This window comes from Artemia franciscana, chromosome 14 (assembly GCF_032884065.1).
Source record: "Artemia franciscana chromosome 14, ASM3288406v1, whole genome shotgun sequence".
Lineage (NCBI taxonomy): Eukaryota > Metazoa > Arthropoda > Branchiopoda > Anostraca > Artemiidae > Artemia > Artemia franciscana.
Window position 1 is genome coordinate 15,686,049 of NC_088876.1, and position 20,803 is coordinate 15,706,851.

The window sequence follows — 20,803 nt, forward strand, 5'->3', positions numbered from 1 at the left end:
GATTCAATTTTACATTGGAGATGTTAAGGGGAATTGTCTGGGGGGATTTTTACTGAGTTGAATTTGTCTAGAGTATCTTTCCGTAGGAGAGGGTATTTTTCACGGGAGATATTCGCTATGGGGGAGTTTTCCGCCGAATAATTCTCCAGAGCGAATTTTCTACGGGGTCTACTTACTACTAGGGAGCGGGGTATTTGCGTTAAAACTTTTCCACGGAAGAGGGGATTTCTGGAATGATTTTAAAGACAATTTTTTTCAAATGAAAGTCTTTTCCAAAGGAAAGTGCGCTAAGAAAACTTTTTCACCTGGAACCGTCCTCAAGAAGTTTTTCGGGGATAATTTTCAGCTAGAATGGAATTGTCTGGGAGGAATTTTCCCGGTAGTGGCAGGAATTATACGTGGGAATAACTTTCCATGGAGGGATTGTCCATGGGAAGAGGGAATTTTCTATGGAGGGGGAGCTGAATTTTCTGGCATAATTTAAAAACGATCAGAAATTAATTTAAAACAAAGGTTTGTCTCAACTGAAAGCAAAGAACACCGTCAACACTTAAAATGAATAGAAGTTATTAATTATATGAAGGGAGCTGTCATTCTCAATACCTTGCTCTTTACGCTAAAGTTTGACTTTTTATCCCGATTCTTAAAGAATGACTTCTGAAACACGGGGGTTTGAATAATAAGCTAATCTAATAAGAGTAACGAGCTTTTTTAAAAGTTCAGGAAACCTTTAGTGTAAAAAGTGAGGTATTGAGAAGTGGTAGCTCCCGTCATATCATGGATAATGTCTGTTCGTTTTAAGTTTTGACATTGCTCCTTACTTTAAGTTGAAAAAAGTTGTTTTTTTAATTTAATTAAGTTGAAGGAAAGAGTTTGAATGCCAAAATGTAAGAAGTTGTTTAACTGAAATATTAATGCCAGCACTACAAAAAGGAAAAAAAGAAACTGAATATGGACTATATTATCGAATCCTTTAAAAGATTTAGGGCACAAATATTGAGACCATTTCCCTCGCGAGGATTGCCAAGGAGCAGCAAAGACAAATCCTTGGAGTATTCACAGAACTCACCACACGCCCCGAAAGAAGATGAGATTTAGAAATGCAACAACTATCCATTGATTCGGACTATAAATGTTTTATATCATCAACTAGAGTTGAATTTGATTTTCTGTTGGGAAAGGTTTACACTAAAAAGAGGGGGCCAGGTTGAGTAGATAAAGAATGCACTGAATGACGAATGGTCAAAAATTTGATGATTGAAAAATAGTAGTTTTGCAAACAGACGGCGGACAGTAATTACTAGTTATATTATCACTGTTCAATTTATCAGAAAGAATAACATTTTACCAATTTTTCTCATAGAAAAACTTCCCCTTTGGTAATGTGCTGTACTTCAACGACGTTTATATTCGTTCTCAGTTTTACTTTCAAAATTAGCCACTCAACCAGACATTAGTCGACCACATTCAATTCATATCTTGAATCATAGTTTCGTATTCGTTGGTATTTGACACTGATGAATATATTATAGAACACATTTACGTTTTCTTTATTCCAGTTACTTTTTTCAAACCAATTTGTACGTTTGTATGAGAAATTTGTTTCTGATGGATTAGGGACCTATTGAAAAAGACCCTGAAATAGTTATATAAGAAACCTTGTAAATTAACGGATGGTCAGTAACTAATGAACTGTCATGAACAATAACCCAAGATGAAATAATATCAGACGGGCAAGTTGTTCAATCAACATCTCTTGTACTTCCTGACTGATGAACATACGAAAATTTGCGAGATTTTTACACAACATTACACAATGGGAGACATCAGCATTCATGTCTCATCGAAAATTGGTTAATATTAGTAGATCAACAATAATTCCGTACTGTAATGAATTTGAAATAACTTGATTCACCAAAAGTTTCATTAGCGACAGTTCTTTGCAAATTTCTCAAGGGCATCACAGAATGGCCATCGTAATGGACAGATCTGGAAGGATGGACAGATCATCGTGATGAATTAATCTGTGAACAGAAAAGTAAATCCCCTTTAAAGATACACTCCACTCCACTGGAAGGGTGATCACCTTTAAGTCATGCAGGACTTGGTAACGTAATGAGATGCTTACTTCGATGTAGGAAATTGGAGCTTAAAGTTTGAGAAGATACTCCTAGAGACATACCAGATCGTAAAAGTTAGTTAATACATCAAAGATGAAATCCTTAGCTTTTGTACCCTTAATATTGACGAAACGGTTGAGATTAATTTGCTCATGGTTAACGAGTAGACGTGCACTTAATAACAGTGTTGGAGAAGCTATAAGAACGGAGTTTATTGCTGCAGTTTGCATATTTAGGATCAAGGACGCTAGTGGTTTCCTTCGTGGAAAGGTGAGGTTCTCCGCATCGCCCATATTTTGGGATATCACTAGGACCTGAGTTTCTGAACAGCGTATAGGAAGCTACTGAAATTCATTAATAGGAAAAATGTTTTAACCAACTTCAATACCGTTTTTAAAAAAGAAGATAGTTGAAAAAGAACATTGAAAAAAAAGTTGGTTTAAGGTTTTGCATTATCATTAAGGACTAATTATTCTTTTTTCTTTTTCACTTGTTTCTTAAATTATTATCTCATGTAGGTAAAGATATTTTCTTTCGTGATTATAGTTGACGTTCAAAAGGTTTCAGCTATTTTGGTGAAAGACCTAATGCAAGAGAATTTTTATTTCTTCCATGAATATGAGCAATATGCGTATTTCTCAGATTTGAAATTGCAAGGTATGACGTTTAATTTAATTGGTAGTTCTGTGGAATTTTGTTCCAAATTTTACCGTTGGATAAGACTTGAAAAACTGAATACGGTCAATATCTTAACGAAGTCTTCTCGAAGTTGTCATCTACAAAGAGTGGACTAGACAACCGCACTATCTATATGAAACTCATCTGTGTAAAACAATCAACGACTAACTGCTTAGAGAAGAAATCAAAACAACTTTTTTTTATTTTGCTTTTAATGAATTGTGTAAACAATAGTTATTGTCTATTTTTCAGGTGGTTGATAAACGTTACCCACTTCTTCAATCAGCCAGAGATTGTGCCCGCAAAGGTCGAAATGACGATACTGCTCAGTTTATAGACGAAGCATGTAAGTTGACAAAGCTACAGACTGAGCTAGAGCAAAAATATGGTCAAAAGATGGTTAACAAGTCTCTTGCAGATACATTAAAAGAGCTTTGGTCTCGTGGAAATGGCAAAATGGCTGAAGAGTGGGCTCGAACTTTTAAATTGAGTGAAAAGAGGTTTGTTCTCTTTGGCTCTAATTGGACTGCATATTTTTCCAGGGACTAGAAAGGAGATTTATGTAGAATCTTGACAACAAAATTATTTTAGAAACCCCCCTCCTTCCCTAAGGGTCTCTTAAAAGCTTCGACACTTTTTCTTGAACACTCTTTCTCAGACAGTAAGATAGTGGAGTTATACGCGGTTTGTAGGATATTGTCCATAGTAAGCCAATAATCAAAGAGGATATATTGTAGGTCGTACCAAGTTTAAGGGTCGGAGAAAAGAACGAATAGTGAAGGAAATAAGGATTATTGACATAATGGGGTGTTAGGTTAAAGTTAATATCTCAAAACCGATATTAACCGATTGAGAAAAATTTTAGAATTGCTTCTGGAGGCAATGTTGGTGTGATAGTGAAGAATATGCTCACGCTCTTGTTGCTGCTTTTCAAAATAACTCAGATGATGCGATTGTCAGAGAAGTAGATTTCGGTGAGCTGCATAGGAGACATTATTGAGAAAAGGAAATCCTGCTTGTGTGGTCTCATAGTGGCGTGAGGGTTGACCTATCATTAGTTTTCCTAACCAGAACCGTGACTGAAAACGGCGCTGCAGGATGACGGTGAGGAGTGGTGATCTTCGGTGAAATTATAGCCTAGTAAATGAAATAGCATTTGCACTAGATTCCGATTGATAGACGATTCTTTTTGGTTTTTGTTTGTTTTGGTGGGCTTTCTTGAGCTGAAATTCTTCTTCCTAGTTAAGTTGTCTGTTATGGTCTGCCTCCTCATAGTAGCATATTGTTTTCGGGCATGATTATATATTGAGTCGGAGGTATTAGAATTGAGATTGCTTGTGCAAGATTTCGACTGTTGTTAATAGAAGAGCATTGCAGAGTGTAGAAAACTCTATTGTATCCAAGATGGGCCCAGGATTGCACAAAGCCTCCATTCACACTGGAGATCTCATGACTTATTGCCATCCGGGCCTAAGCCGGCTTAAGCGCTTCGTGTAGACTTGAGAAAATGTGTAGACATGAGAAAATCCCTGTTTTGCAATGATTTGGGATCTATTGCATTTACTGATGTTAATATTCTCAATATTTTAAATAATGTGGATATTGCAGCTTGAAATGTTACGACGTTAAAAAATAACCATCGCATTGACATTTGACTGACGAATTCAGACGGTTTAACTAAACTTGTTAGGAGTTTCAGAAACTGATATTCCAAGAATAGGAAATTTGAAATTAGGTGATATAGAGTTTATTTACACTATATCACCTAGTACTAGGCAGGAAGAATTGTACATAGGCTGGGAATAGCACTCATGATGAATAGAAAAGCTGCTAAGTCTTGTTTACATTGAGAAGTTATTAGTAATAGTGTTCTAGTTGCTCATTATACGATTAAAAAGTGTTACGTATCAGTCATAGTAGTGTATGCCCCTTTAGAACCGACTGGTGGAGGTAGTAGTGACTCGGATGGATTTTATTTGGAGCTGCAGGAACAAATAGATAGAATTCGAGGTAGAAATATAATATGCTTAATATGTGATTTCTGGTTGGTAGAAATAGATATATATATATATAGCCTAGATACAATAGAAATAGTAGATATCTTAGCCTAGGTAAACTTGTTGTTTTTAAAAGAAAATAGTAACCGCTATAGACTGCTGCAATTTTTGAGGTCTAAGATTCTAGTTAAAAAACCTATCCCGCTTTCTCGGGTTATAATGAGAAAAAGCCTGAGAAGGCAAGGGCACGTTCTGCGGATGAAGGATTGCAGATTTTCAAGATCATCCTTTTCGCCCAACCGTCTGTTGAAAAGCGCAAAGCAGGTTGTTCCTGAATTAGGGGGGGGGAGGTCATAGTGAAGTATTTAAGAGAAATTGGAACTTCTCAGGAGGGTGTAAAGAGGCGCTTAAAATGTATCGGGATAGCGGAAAAGCTTGCGTATCTGTATTGTACTCAGGTGGTTATCAGGGGTGCTACAATAAGTTGTTAGTAATAGGATTCAGAATTAGCCAATAACGAAAGAGGAGTAATTGCTAGCGGAACCGAACCAAATGGTCAGGGAAAAGAGCCCTTAGCAAAGAAAACAATGATCAATGATATTATAGAAGCTGATAAAGAAGATTTAAAGGAAGATGTATTCTGACAACATCCCAAAAATAGAAAGTATCCCAATAAGTGCGGATAAGCTAAAAAAAAACTGGGTAATTTTTTTGCAGATATAATGCTAACAGATCAATTTTTCGGCAAAATCACTTCAAACAAACATTACGTTTACAACAGATGTTCTTGTTAGATTGTTTAGTTGTGTTTAGGTACATTTCTCTAGATAATCTGGGATTAAAGTTCTGACTATTCAGTGGGAAACCACGACTGCAGGAATTGCTGGTCGGGATTCGCTCTTCATTAGCCGATTGGTGGGCCTGCAGCTGGGCTTGCAATTCTATGTCCGTTTATTTAAGTGTTCAAATCCCGGTGTTGCTGTCTGTTAGGTTTGGGGCGGGAGTCAACAGTTTGATTTTGTAAGATGAACCAGTTCCAATTGGTAACCTGAATGAATCTGAGGTAAAAACACGGGAAGAAGTATCCAATGATTTGCCGCAACCTCGCATAATACTCCCAGTTGACGACAGAAAATCAAGATATCAGTTTCTGCGGTACTTGGACCATTAGTCCTTTTTGCTAAAAAGTTTGTTTTTCATAGGCAGCGCAATAGCGCTGCCTATGAAAAAAACGATGTTGACACAACGTATTATTTATTTATTGGCTCTTTTCCTAGTTCAAGCAAAAACAGGTCAACGATGTTTTTCTTTTTTTAGTGTATACGATGAAGGGAATCGTGGTTAGAGTTGAAACCATAGCTGTAGCACAATTCAATGATTCAAACATGTCACTGAAAGATTAACGAATAACAATTTGCCTGAAGAGAAAACCTTGTATAACAAAATGCATAGTCATTTTTGAACGAAATGTATAAAAGGAGTTAGAAATTTCAACTCCTAAAGATATTCCAGTCGAGACCGAATAAATTTTTTGGGTGGTTAGTTTCCCTCTTTTTCTGAAATTATACAATTTACTTTATGGTAAAAACCTTCGATGAGTAAGTTTGAATTCAATTAGTTTTGCATATTTTGGATCAGCATAAAATGAAGATAATTCTGATAAACAGACAAAGACATAAACAGACAAACAAATAATCAATTCAAGTAAAATAAACGAAATTAGAGCTCAATTTTTGACCACCCTCCTCTTTCGAAGCTTTTTCAATTTGATAGCTCTCCTGTATTTCTTGTAACCATCCATATTACCCAATAATTTTATTTTTAAATTTTTCTTCCTTTTTCCTTCCTGCTTTTGAAGGAATTGTACTATCTTCATTAGTGCATTTGTCTTCATTAGTATTTGTTACTGTCAGTTATGTATATTTTTTTTCTAGTCGATTTTTTTTGTACGATGAGTATTCAAATAATAATAATGTTATAATGCTAAGCAAAAAAAAATTATGTTTCGTTATTTGTTTTGTGTAAATAGAACACGTCACTTTCCTTGAATTATATATAAAAACAAAGGTTTATTCAGCTTAAGTAAAGGGCAAATTAAAACTTAAAATGGACATAAATTACCCTCTATAATAGGGAGGGGGTATAACCCGCTCGACCTCTCACTACGTACGCTAAAGTCTAACTAATGCTTACCTGTATGTATTTTATAGTCCAATGTTCTTTGTCAGCTGGTACTTACAAGTGTCTTATCTAGTGATAGTCTTTCCAAACGTTTGAACTGAAAATTCAGTTATTTTTTATTTTCTAAACTGCTAGTAAGCAAGAAAACTCAAAAGAGCTACTAGCGTAAAGAGGTTGAGGGGTCACTCTATTCTATATAGTTATATATAGAATCTCTATATAGAATCTCTAATATAGAATCTTCTATATAACTATATAGAATCTCTATATAGTTATATAGAACCTCTATTCTATATAGTTATACAGGTTGAGGTCACTCTATTCTATATAGTTATATAGGTTTAGGTCGCACTCTACTCTATATAGTTATACAGGTTGAGGTCGCACTTTATTTTATATAGAAGATAGCAAAGTAGTTATGACGAAAGTATATACAAAGCCAATATTATTCAAAATTGATTGATAGGTGTTCCTGCCGGATTCTTAATCTCAGTACAATGATTAATGTCACAATGTACCATATTGAAACTATAGGTGTCAGTAACGGGGTCTTCGAACTCTGTGCTTAGGCCATCTGGAATTGATCTCAACTTAATATTAGTTCATTAGTTTCTGTATAAGTTAAATAAATATTTTTTATCTTTATTTATATTTATTTTGTATATATATTTTAATTGACTATAGCTGTATTTTAAAGAAATAGTTTAAGGTACTTCATCAAAATATTGAGTTAGTCACTCTTGGTTCGAAAGATTAAAACCAAAATTAGCTTTACTTTTTTTTATGCAATTAATGGGCTTGTTTTGCATTTATTTGTTAAAATATTAGAAAACTCTCAATGAAACTAATATTATCTAAAATCAAAGTGTCTGTTTTAGTTTTTAAATTAATTTTATTCCCGCTGTATAAGCAGCAACAAATCTAGGCAAATGTCGAAATAAAGGAACCTTAATTAAAAGGTAATCTTTTTTGAATTGTTTGCTTGTAAGCACATACAGCATAAATTTGTATTTTGTTTGCGTATTATAAACATAGAACTAGGCAAATATCTTGATAATAAATAAAAGTTCACCTTTCTTTTAACGAATCATTATCGAAGATTGAGATTCATTGTATTAACTTTTATTTTGCTGTTTTTCGACATTAACAGGCATAGCGATACTATGTTTGTGTCGTTTTTTTCTTTCTCTCTTATGTTTCGTTTTATATTTTGAATCTTTCGATGTGCTCGCCAGGGATTGTACATAACTTTTGATTGGAATTTTTTTTTTCTTATAATACATATATTTTACTATAAAGCAATAATTTTGATCAGTCTGCTAGGTTTTCCCCATTACTAAATATGACTTATGCCATCTTGTCGTCATATTCATCATGCAAACTCCTCTGTTTATGTCTTAGGTTACCCAACATTGTTAAAAATTACCTATGAATCCAGTGTATAAAAATTTGTCCAATATAATCGACAAGAAAGGACAAAACTCAAGGTAAGACTTCAGACAACGCGCTACCTCAGAATCTTTTTGACCTCGGAAAACGTATCTCGATCTATATCATAAAAGCAGGTCTTAGTTACTTATTTGTATAATACGTTTCTCCTAACTCTGCTATAAAATCTTTGCCTCGGAAAAGATATTTCGGTGTCAATAGTATAATTACGTCGTAATTATCTATCATTAGTGGGAAAAAATTACCTTTTTTCTTTTTTCAGAGTTTGGTGGCTAAAAGTTCACTGTTTTTCTGAGCTTGGAGAGTGGACGGAATTAGAGAAATTATCAAAGACGAAGAAGTCACCAATTGGATACGAGCCGTTTGTTGATGCTTGTCTTAAGATAGGCACTATTTCAGAGGCGATAAAATATCTTCCTAAAATCAAGGAGGAGAACAAAATAGATTATTTTATCAAAGCTGAGTAAGTTTTATTTTAATTTTTCTAAGGAGTTCATTTTCTTAAGCAATTCTGAGGAGCCCCCCCCCCCTCTTCCCACTCTGTTTCAAATAATACGACTCTCTCACTGTGCTTCATTGTATGTCTTCAGGGGTTTTACCTCAAGGCGAAGGTTTATTGAGTTTTTGGTTAATAAGTTTGGGTGAGGCTCCACATAGTTGTAAATTTGGGTTCTCATCCCTTTGGTTGATTAGAATTATTTTTTTTCAATGAAAGTAAAGAGCGACATTAAAAATGGAAACAAACAGACCTTATTCTATATATAATGGGGACTGCCTTCTTCTTAACCCACTTTACGTTAAAGTTTAATAGTGCTTTATTGAGAGCAATTATTAGTGCAACAAGGCTTATTTACTGGTTACCTTTTTAAATATTTGAATTGGAAATTTTATTGTTTAAAGTCAGTACGCATCAAGAAGGTCCTAATTCTTGAGGTATTGTAAAGAATACTTCTTGTCTCACTCCAATTGCCTTTATGTCTGAACAGTCGTTTTCAAAGCATTTGAGACAAATATTCAAATTTTAGCGTAAAGAATGGGGTATTAATGAGGGAGCAGTTTCATATCCCTGTGTTAGCACAATGTCCTACTTGGCAGTACAGATCCCAGGAATTAGTCCCCTTCTGCTGCAAGGCTGGGCAACAGGCTTGTTACTTGTCGCTGTGCAAAATAAAAAAACCTTCAAATGCAACGTCGATTCTATGCTTTATGTGCCAGCAATGGCTCTCGAGAATCTTTTTTCTTTATCTCTCTTAGCTGTCCTCATACATAGAATAATTTCTGATAGTTTTAAAGTTTAACGTTGCTCTTTACTTTCATTTATAACACTTGTTTTATTATTATTCAATTTTTGTTCATTTTTAATATTACACCTGGGATTCCCCTAAATGTAAGGAGGGCTAAAGTCTTCTCAAACCACAGTCTTAAATCAATGTCTAACTTTTGCAGAACAATGCTTCAAGAGAGAGTTTATTCGGTGTATTAAGACAAACCTAAACGAGCAGAAAAAAAGTCCTATAATAATTGGAGCCTGAAAGGAACATACATCCCTACGAATGAATAAATAACACCCTAAAACAGTTGCCCCTAACCGATTTTGGGCCATGCCCCACCTGGACAGTTCTAAAATCCTGATGTCCTCCTCGTGATACTTAAATTTTGTTATTCCAAATCTTGCGTTTATCCACCTAAAGGAAGCTTAAAAGGCCATTAATTCGGTATTTTTTTGTGGTCGTCCTCTTGGCATGTTTCATACGAATAAGAAATATTGTCTGAATACAACACCTTTTATACAAAGTATAACATCATTCCAATACCATCAGGTAAGCTCTTTAAATGTATCTGAGTGTGAATTCATTGACATCGAACATTGTTTTTTTTTTTTTTTATTATTAAGGCTTTAAACTGCAATCAGCCGAAGGTGCACATGACTCACTAAAATATTGTCATGCCCCACCGGTGGGGTCTGCCCCCCATCCCACGTTGAGAATCACGGCCCTAAACGAACAGGAATAAAAATAAATAATTACATTGAACCTAAAGATAGCAGATTTCACTATGGATGAAAATTACTACAAATAAGTGTAGGGCTACCACCCCCAAAACTTTCTAGATAACGTCTTTTTTGATTTACTGAAACTCACATGTATTTGAAAAGTGTGGTTTTTATTTGTCAAAACATAGACAATCAAATAAATAAAATCACCGTAAATTAGTATTTGTGTAAAGCACTAATGAAATATTTCATCTGTAACGATATTAATTCGAGAAATATTAACAATTTTCTATTTTTCAATGAAGAATCATGAAAAAGGAGATGTTACAAATACGTTTTGTTTTCAGTAATTATGAATTAATTCAAGGACTGCAATTTTAAAATTGATCAGTTGCAACAATCAAACTTTCCACTAAGATTCGATGCAGCCGCATTTTTTCCCAAATTTACTGTTGTCATTGTGGGTTCCTTTGTCCGATCTTCTCATCGTAAAATTTTCACTCCTATTGGAGAAAAAAAATGTTAGGTTCTTTTTAGGCTTCCAAGAATCGATACAAAACTACTTTTTTTTTAAATATTTTTCATGTTAGGCTTATGTGGTCCAGTGTTCCTGTCCGATAGGTTGCAAGCTGACTGTATTTAAGTATGATAGGAGTGTATAGTGCAAAACTTGTTGATGGTTCGGAGTTAAAATTGTTTAATATATTTCCGCCAAACAAGAGATTTGAAGTCTACTTTGTCCACTCATCCTCCTGTCCTCTCTTTAGAGAGGAACCAGGGGGTCCTCTCTAAAGAGTTCTCTTTAGAACATCCTTACCCAACAGCAAGGAAGTTTCAACTTCAACCCCGTAGCTAGCCGTTGCCGAGATACTGCAGTTATGGTATTTTCGTGACTAGTATACACGTAGGGTCTTGTGATCTACCTTTCCTCCTCCCCATGTCAACATTTGAAATCCACTTGACTCCTCCTGATGCTACCTGAAAGTTTCAAATTGATCCCTGCGCTATTCCTAAGACATTGCTGATAATTTGAAAACCTGGGGCCTTATCGCGTCTTTTGATTTACTAAGGGTCCCGTATTGTTTGCAGATTATTCCCTTGTGAAACGCTGGGAATCTTGGCCTTGCGAACGGTCCCTAACAGCTTTTCTGCTAAAACATACCTGTGAACATTGGCTAATTTACATAAATTAGGGTCAGTGCCCCTGGTTTGTGTTGATCCCCGAGGCATACTTATTAGACGTTTCTTAACAGAATGACTATCTCAAGGTTTGGATCCAATGTCATGGGACTTACGAGGGGAAGGCTGGTTGAAGAAGAGAGCATAGGAGGCAGGCTGGTTGATCTCAAATCACTGGGGGACCTTAAAAATGGCATTAGAAACTTCAATCTCCAAACAAAAGAACCCCTTCCCAGGTGTCTATGACTGCTCTTCCGTGAGAAGTGGTTTTTAGGGGGACGGGGTGGGCACGCCCCGAAGACTTTTTTTTTAGTTCACTGAGTTCCTCTTGGCCCAAGCACTTACAACTGCATTTTTGCAATTGATCAGGTGAAAACAGTTATTTGTCCTGTTTTCTCATTTCTTGTAACCTGAACCTAACCTGACCGGAACCCTACTACTTTTATCCTGAAACATGCATGAGGAACATAAAGGTAAATTATTATTATTATATTTAAACATAGATATTAGGTAATAAAAATCCTGAGAGCCAGATGCCTGTAAAATTTTAAGCCTTCCATACTCCAATATCCTAGCCGAGTGGTTAGCGCGCTATTCTTGAAACTATGAGGACAGAGGGTTCGAGTCCTGGTGTCACTGGTTATTTGGTCTGGAACAGGGTCAATGGTGTCACTGTGTACGCTCGACTCAGCTCTAAATGGGTACCTGAATAAATATAGGAGGAACGCGGAAAGTGTTGGATGATTTACCCCCCCCCCCCTCCCCCATGCATTGCACTCCCGGCCAAAGGCAGAAAATCGGGGAATTGGTACCTGCGCTATGCAGAGCCATTGACCAGTATGCGAAAAATGTTTATTTTAAGTATTGTCCAATCTCACATAATCACTTGAGAATTCATTGCAATGTAAGCGGATTGCATTATTTTGGGTAACTCGAATGGGATTCAATAGTGACGGAAACTTCCCACGCTTAAGAACAAAATACACGATACAGAATTAAGCTACAGAAAAATACAACAACTTTAAAATGTGTTTTGGCATAAAAGGTCTGAGCTTTCGAGGTATTTCTGTGTTCTATGATAATATCATTGATATATTCTCAACGTTGTTCTTGAACGGTACAGTATCATCAAATATAAAACCTAGATACTTGACATATGACTTCCTTTCAATTTCACCATCAGTTTTAATTGCTAATCATTATGCTAAATAATAAAATGAAACTACTTCTGGCAGTGTGAACTTGAAGTTTGATTACACGTATCTAAGTTGAAATTGTATTTAGTGACCGTTTAGTCAATCCAATCAATCCATTCTTTGTTCTAGCAAGATAAACAGTTACGGTACGTGTTATCGGCAAACTCTTGGTGATCTATCACTTCTTGGTGATCATAGTATAACTTACTAAAAATATTTAATTTGGGATAGTGTGACTTCAGTCGTTCATAAAAAGTTAAAACTATGACCGTCTGAGAACGGAGCCTTGCGGAACTCCGCATGTATTCGGGTAACTTGTTAATTGATTTGAATCAATTTGAATTCATCTTTCCCGCCCTGCTGAGACTGCTCATAGAAAGCTATGTTCAGGATCTCTTATGCTATAAAATTCACATTTGAGAAACATCAAATTCGGGTCTAGTATGTCAAAAGCCTTAATTATATCTAGAAATCTCATTAAAACCTTGAATCCTTGGTCTAGTGCTTTATTGGCTACACTACTTGAATGGGCAGCTAGTTTAAAAACTAAGAAAGTTCATATATTGCAGACAGTGGCTCTACGGCTTTCCCACGGGGGGGGAGGGATTTCCCCCGTGGTAAACCGAAAGACTGTATAACTTGAATATAAATAGGAAAATGAGAAATATTTTAATTTAAATTTTGGTAAAACAAAGCTCCTTACATTTCCCAACAGGGCCCTTCTTTGCTAGGATAGTGGTTTGCGTCACCGGCCTTTTTAAATAGTGTTCTTTCTTAGTTGATGATATTATAACCGTGATTTTGGATTGTGATGTCAAGTTAAATAGCTGTCAGCCACCCGAACTGGGTTTTTGACTGTTTACTCTAATCATCATAGTTCCAAGATTAGCCTACAGGAAGTTAATATTTCCTGGTTGAGCTGTTTATTTAATGCAAGGGCAGAAAACACAGACACCTGATTTTAAAAGTACATAATCTATGCATGAAATTTGTAGCGTAAATGTTTTACCGTGAATGTCCAAAATATTGTTAATGTCGACATTTACCAATGCCTTTTCGGTCTGATGCAAGCTATGATGGTAAAAGTTAAAATTAGGTTAGATTATGTTAGTTTAGGTTAGGTCAGGTTTGATTAGGTTACGTTAAATTAGGCTGTAAAAATCAGAAACGGGTTAAAAAACTTAATCTATGCCAGCCTAACCTCACCTAATCAAACCTAATCTATTCTAACCTAACATGTTATCATCAAACCTCACATTAATTTGAAAAAGTTGACTGGCAACGCTGCCTAGATCCAAAGAGAAAAAAAGGTATTTCGGACATTCATCGGTGAAGGTCAACGTTCATCAATTTGCGGACATTCCGGGTAACATAAAGTAAAAGATATATACCGAACAGCTCATTACAACGAACCTCAAGTAAAGAGCGACCCAAGTTACCCATCAAAATCAGTTTACGTAAGTTAATTCGTGCAATTTAAGAAAAGGATCGTATTTTTTCCGAAAATTAATCTGATCTCGATGAAAACTGCATCACCGAATTCTGGATGTTCAAGAAATCCTCATGAGAATATAACGCTCTTGTATATCAAAATGCAAGATTATTTTTCTTGTCATGGATCCGTGCATATTTGCTAGTTTCTTGTTTGTTTTTTGTTTTTTTCAGGATTGATCTTATCGAACCATTGATCGTATGATTTTTGACGGGTCCTTATACGAAACAAGCTCTAGTGTCTTTTTTTTTCATGCCGAAAGTATTCGGGAGTAACTAGGTCCCCACCTACGTCATTTTTTGCTACCGAGGCCCATCGTGGTTAAACATGGTTTTGCGTCAATTTTGTATTTTCTGTGTCAAGAGTGCATGCTTTTTTCACTAACGGTGATTGCCTAAGAATAGTAGTCTCAGAATTTTGGGAGATGTCTATTTGAAAGGAATCGTAACTTCTATTGCGTTTTTAAGATTGGAAAATGATAGAATGACAATTAGGTTCCCTCTCAGGTAACCGTTTGTCCCTTTCACCCGTCACGATGAAATGTGTCAAAATTTTAAGGTGACTATTTTCATCAGAAAGGTCAAAATGTAAAATAAAATAAAAACAATCCTCCGAAAGGCAGCGCGAACGTTCACTGATTGTTTCCTGAACGAGAAATATTTTCAGAAAAAATTATTAGCAAAATACATATTAACTTTAAAATAGCTTTTTAACTTAGACCAAATGAAGAAATAATTTAACGTTAGTATTTTAAGGCCCGAGCTTCATATTATAAGCCTGCAGAAATTAAATTGAAAACTCAAGTTTTTTCAAATGAAATTAAAAAGTGATATTGAAATTTAAAACGAACAGGAACCATCCAATGTATAAAGTAGGATATTGTCCTTTCCCTCAATAATACGATAAGGTGTAGAAAAGCGAAGTGATTCATTGGCAGCGAAGAAAAAGAAAGGAAATGCAAATATTCCGGCCCAGACCTCCGCTTAACCGCTCTAAGTGTGGAAAGAAAAATTGACAAACTTAAAAAAATAAAAACATTAAAAGTGAAGAAAATTTGCTCACTTGAATGGTAAAAAGGTGATTGAATAAAAAGACACGATTTTAAGTGGCAGATCTAACTGTCTTTTACCCCATATTCAAAAACTGAGAACTAAACTAGGAAGAATATTAAAAACGTATAACCTTAATGTCACCTTCGAAGATCTAAACCTAACTCAGAAAAATCTTTAACTGTGGCATCGATAAAACCTGTCCCATTATGGGTAGTGATTATAGAGTCCTTTGTTCTTGTGGTATTCTCTATATTGTAAGGATCCGCTAACAGTTAAGACAAGGGTTGTGTGAACATAAATCAAACAGTTCGTGGTAACGAACTGTTGTAACGAGCGACCCGGCTCAATAGTAAACGAAACTCTAAATGACGGAATTTTGATGCTAAAATATACATCAAAAGAATTGGATTTTCATGCTGATTTTAAATATATAAGATTCATCAAATTTGGTCTTTGTCATCAAAATCACACCATCGCATTCAGCGTATCAGAGAACCCTATAGCAAAATTTTCAAGCTCCTATCTACAAAAATGTGGAATTCGTATTTTTTGCCAGAAGACAAATCACGGATGCGTGTTTATTTGTTTGTTTGTTTTTTTTTCCCAGGGGTCATCGTATCGACCAAGTGGTCCTAGAATGTTGCAAGAGGGCTCATTCTAACGGAAATGAAAAGTTCTAGTGCCTTTTTTAAGTGACCAAAAAAATTGGAGGGCACCTAGGCCCCCTCCCACGCTCATTTTTTCTCCAAAGTCAACAGATCAAAATTTTGTGATAGTTTTGTTCCGCATAGTCAGAAACCATAATAACTATGTCTTTGGGAATGACTTACTCCCCCACAGTCCCTGGGGGAGGGGCTGCAAGTTACAAAATTCGACCAGTGTTTACATTTAATAATGGTTATTGGGAAGTGTACAGTCGTTTTCAGGAGATTTTTTTGGTTTTGGGGGTGGGGTTGAGGGGAGGGGACTATGTGGGAGGATCTTTCCTTGGAGAAATATGTCATGGGGGAACAGAAATTCAATGAAAAGGGCGCAGGATTTTCTAAAATTACTATAAAAAAAAATGAAAAAATAAACATGGAAAAATTCTTTCAATTGGAAGTAAGGAGTACCATTGAAACTTAAAACGAATAGAGATTATTACGCATATGAGGGGTTCTAAAAATACTTTAGCATAAAGAGCGAGGTATTTAGGAGGAGATAAATACCTCGCTCTTTATGCTATAGTATTTTCAGTAAAAATTGGAGGGCACCTAGGCCCCTTCCCACGCTCATTTTTCTCCAAAGTCAACAGATCAAAATTTTGAGATAGCCATTTTGTTCCGCATAGTCAAAAACCATAATAACTATGTCTTTGGGAATGACTTACTCCCCCACAGTTCCTGGGGGAGGGGCTGCAAGTTACAAAATTCGACCAGTGTTTACATTTAATAATGGTTATTGGGAAGTGTACAGTCGTTTTCAGGGAATTTTTTTATTCGACCAGTGTTTACATTTAATAATGGTTATTGGGAAGTGTACAGTCGTTTTCAGGGGATTTTTTTTGGTTTTGGGGGTGGGGTTGAGGGGAGGGGGCTATGTGTTAGGATCTTTCCTTGGAGAAATATGTCATGGGGGAACAGAAATTCAATGAAAAGGGCGCAGGATTTTCTAAAATTACTTTAAAAAAAACAATGAAAAAATAAACATGGAAAAATTCTTTCAATTGAAAGTAAGGAGTACCATTGAAACTTAAAAAGAACAGAGATTATTACGCATATGAGGGGTTCTAAAAATACTTTAGCATAAAGAGCGAGGTATTTAGGAGGAGATAAATACCTCGCTCTTTATGCTATAGTATTTTCAGTAAAAATTGGAGGGCACCTAGGCCCCTTCCCACGCTCATTTTTCTCCAAAGTCAACAGATCAAAATTTTGAGATAGCCATTTTGTTCCGCATAGTCAAAAACCATAATTACTATGTCTTTAGGAATGACTTACTCCCCCACAGTTCCTGGGGGAGGGGCTGCAAGTTACAAAATTCGACCAGTGTTTACATTTAATAATGGTTATTGGGAAGTGTACAGTCGTTTTCAGGGGATTTTTTTTGGTTTTGGGGGTGGGGTTGAGGGGAGGGGGCTATGTGTTAGGATCTTTCCTTGGAGAAATATGTCATGGGGGAACAGAAATTCAATGAAAAGGGCGCAGGATTTTCTAAAATTACTTTAAAAAAAACAATGAAAAAATAAACATGGAAAAATTCTTTCAATTGAAAGTAAGGAGTACCATTGAAACTTAAAAAGAACAGAGATTATTACGCATATGAGGGGTTCTAAAAATACTTTAGCATAAAGAGCGAGGTATTTAGGAGGAGATAAATACCTTGCTCTTTATGCTATAGTATTTTTAGTTACTTCAACTATTTATTCTGGCCTTTCTGATTCAGGGGTCATTCTTAAAGAATCGGCACAAAACTTACGATTTAGTGTAAAGAGCGAGGTTTTAACGAGGGTACAAACCCCCTCATATACCTAATACAAATTTAAGAATATAAAAGTTTGTTACGTAAGTTAATTCTTAAGTTACGTATATTTTTTACTAATAAAAAAATTCGTTTAAAATTAAAATTTATATTTGCCTTTTTGTGTAACCGAAAAATTGCATGGTAACTAGGCCTCCTTCCCCATCCCATATTTCTCAAAATCGTCTGATCAGAACTAAGAGAAAGCCATTTAGCCAAAAAAGGAATTAAAATGTAAATCTTATTTTAATAATTTATGTGTGGAGAGCCAAAACCAAACATGCATTAATTCAAAAACGTTCAGAAATTACATAAAAAAAAACTAGTATTTCTAACTAAAAGTAAGGAGCGACATTAAAGCTTAAAACGAACAGAAATTACTCCGTATATGAAATGGGTTGTCCCCTCCGCAATCCTTCGCTCTTTACGCTAAAGTTTGACTCTTTACCACAATTCTACTTTTTAAAACAATCAAAAGCTTTAGCATAAAGAGCGAGGGATTGCGGAGGGGACAACCCATTTCATATACGGAGTAATTTCTGTTCGTTTTAAGTTTTATTGTCGCTCCTTACTTTCAGTTAGAAAAACTAGTTTTTTTATGTAATCATGGACAAGGCCAGTCCACAAGTTGTGCCAAAGACCCGAGAATTTTCATTCTGCCCTGGCCCTTTTAGATATACAATAACTCACAATATCTCGCTTTGTTTGATTTTTTCATTTATCCGTTTGGTTTGATTTGTTTCATTTTTTCGTCTTTAGGGGTGTATATTAGTTTTAAGTTTGACTTTAGATTGTAAATTCTATTTGTTTTAACTTTGACATGTACGTGACTTCATTATTTTCGCTTGTGTTAGTGTTACTCTTTACTTTTCTTTGAAGATCTTTGAAATTTTGTTGTTGCAAAAGTGTCAGTGAACAGACATACACTGAAAGAATCAAACTTTTACTCTAATTTATCATAAAAACATTCGCGTGATTTTAGAAAGAGGGAGAAAACATTCCGAAAAGGAACTACTCATGTACTCCTCATTCCGGAAACCGAATAATCCTAATGTATTCCTCACTCTGAAAAGGGAGTAATCTTCATGAAAAGTGCTCCATCAAATTTTCTAAATCTCGATCTAATCCTCTCATAAGATTATCCTTATCTAATTATCTCAATTCTTCTAGAACGAATGCTCTAACAAGAACTTTGCGATAAAAAGCTTTAAATTTTTATCGAATAGTTCGAGATGATAAGGCTGCTTTAGTTGTATTTGCTTTAAAATAATAAAATTGTAAGTAAAATATTTTGGTTTACAATCGGTAAGTAAAATCAGTTTACACCCAAACCAAATATCAGCCAAAATTTTGGGTGTTTTGCTGCATTATGAAATCTCTTCAAGAAAACATCCGTCAATAGTTATCCTAAAGAGCTGATGTTTCAGGAAGGTGGAGTATCCTAAATGTATATCACCTCGTATGGGATAATTCATCTTCATTGAAAGTTTTAACGCGGGTCTTTACCTTTATTTAAAAACAAATTCAAAAACAGATTGCATTTCTCGTATTCATTATATTTTTATTCTAGATTATACGAAGATGCGATACAACTTGCTTTTGACCGACGAGATGGTGAGTCTTTATTAAATATTCAAGGTCGGGTTGCTTCTAATAGGAATTTGGTGGAGAAAATCAATTTGTTGAAAAGCCAACTTGATTCTCGTCGTTGATTTTTTTTTTTTTTTTCTTTTTTCGTGAGTCTATTGCTGTGTCTGATTTTTTGTATAAAATAAAATTAAAAAATATGCTTGTCTTGTGAATGAAAATATACTTTACAATATACGTGTCTGTGTAAGGATAAATACTTTTATATTTCTAAGTATAACCGTATTTGCAAATATTGTTATCGTTTTATTTCGAAATAAAAATCAGCATTTTTTTTTTTTTTTTTTGGCTCATTGTGGCAAGTGAGAATTTAGTGGCAAGGCTGGGATTTTCAAATTGAGCAGGTAAGTGGTATGTAGAAATAACAGAGGAAAACAGCATTTTGGTGGAGCCTTGTTGGGAGATCTGAGCAGCCTTTTCATGCGTCATAGTCTTTTTCTCAGCTATTGATATCTCGTTTTTTGTTGTTTTTTTAAGAATCAGGTTAATAAAATAAAGTGCACAATGTAGTAAGAAATGGAAGTTCAGTAAACATTAAGATGTTCAGTTAGACAAATCCCTTAAGCACAGAGCACACTTGGTACAATCAACAACTAATTTTTATAATGCATGAAATACAAGATGAGGCTATATAAGTAAAAATCAAGTTCTATAAACTTATGCTACTGTGGTATTGTACACTTAAAATTCTAAGCTTATAAAATACCTTATTTAGATACACCTTATTTTAAAGTGCTTATTTATTCATAAAAACTAAAATATAAATATCTTGATAAAGTGTTTACTGTCAACAGCAAGTTGATAAATATTTATCTTAGAAATAGAATTAGCAAAAGAATCAAAGTGTACTTACTATAGCTTAAGTAACGAGTGAATCATGAATTTGATGCCTTAAGTAGTATTATTGAAGCTGAAGGGTATATCATCTGATTATCATCTAGATGTTAAACATCCCCGGGGTGATAAGCAACCCCTAAGCATTTAGGTGATTCTTTTGACCTGAATAACCATATTTAAATTTTTTTAAATATAAATAAAAGTCTAGAATGACCGTTCCAACTGTTGGTTCTCACCCAAGATGATTCGCAATCCCGCTCCTTAATTTTAAGGGTTTCCATTGAGTTGTCTGTTCTCACTAATAGCTGTTTTATACGCTGTTTAATAGTGTTTTCAAAAAGAAATAACAAGTAATTGATGGGGTTATTCTACACTTACAGTGACGTGCATATTTACCGCAAAATTATTTAAACCAATCTACTTTAATCCAGTCACAATGATTTCAAAGGGCTCAAGTTTGTACGGAGTGTATCTCTGATGAGC

General features: G+C 35.0%; 1 protein-coding gene across 1 annotated transcript in view; it reads left to right on the forward strand.

The window, feature by feature from the left end:
* The window catches only part of LOC136035379 (vacuolar protein sorting-associated protein 16 homolog), a 106,452-nt gene extending 86,690 nt beyond the window's left edge, over positions 1-19,762 (forward strand). Inside the window, exons 14-16 of the mRNA XM_065717144.1 lie at positions 3,051-3,298; positions 8,688-8,888; positions 19,407-19,762. Of these exons, the coding sequence (XP_065573216.1) occupies positions 3,051-3,298; positions 8,688-8,888; positions 19,407-19,548 (591 nt within the window). The 3' untranslated portion in view covers positions 19,549-19,762. The remainder of the gene's footprint in view (positions 1-3,050; positions 3,299-8,687; positions 8,889-19,406) is intronic.
* Positions 19,763-20,803: the final 1,041 nt, after the last annotated feature.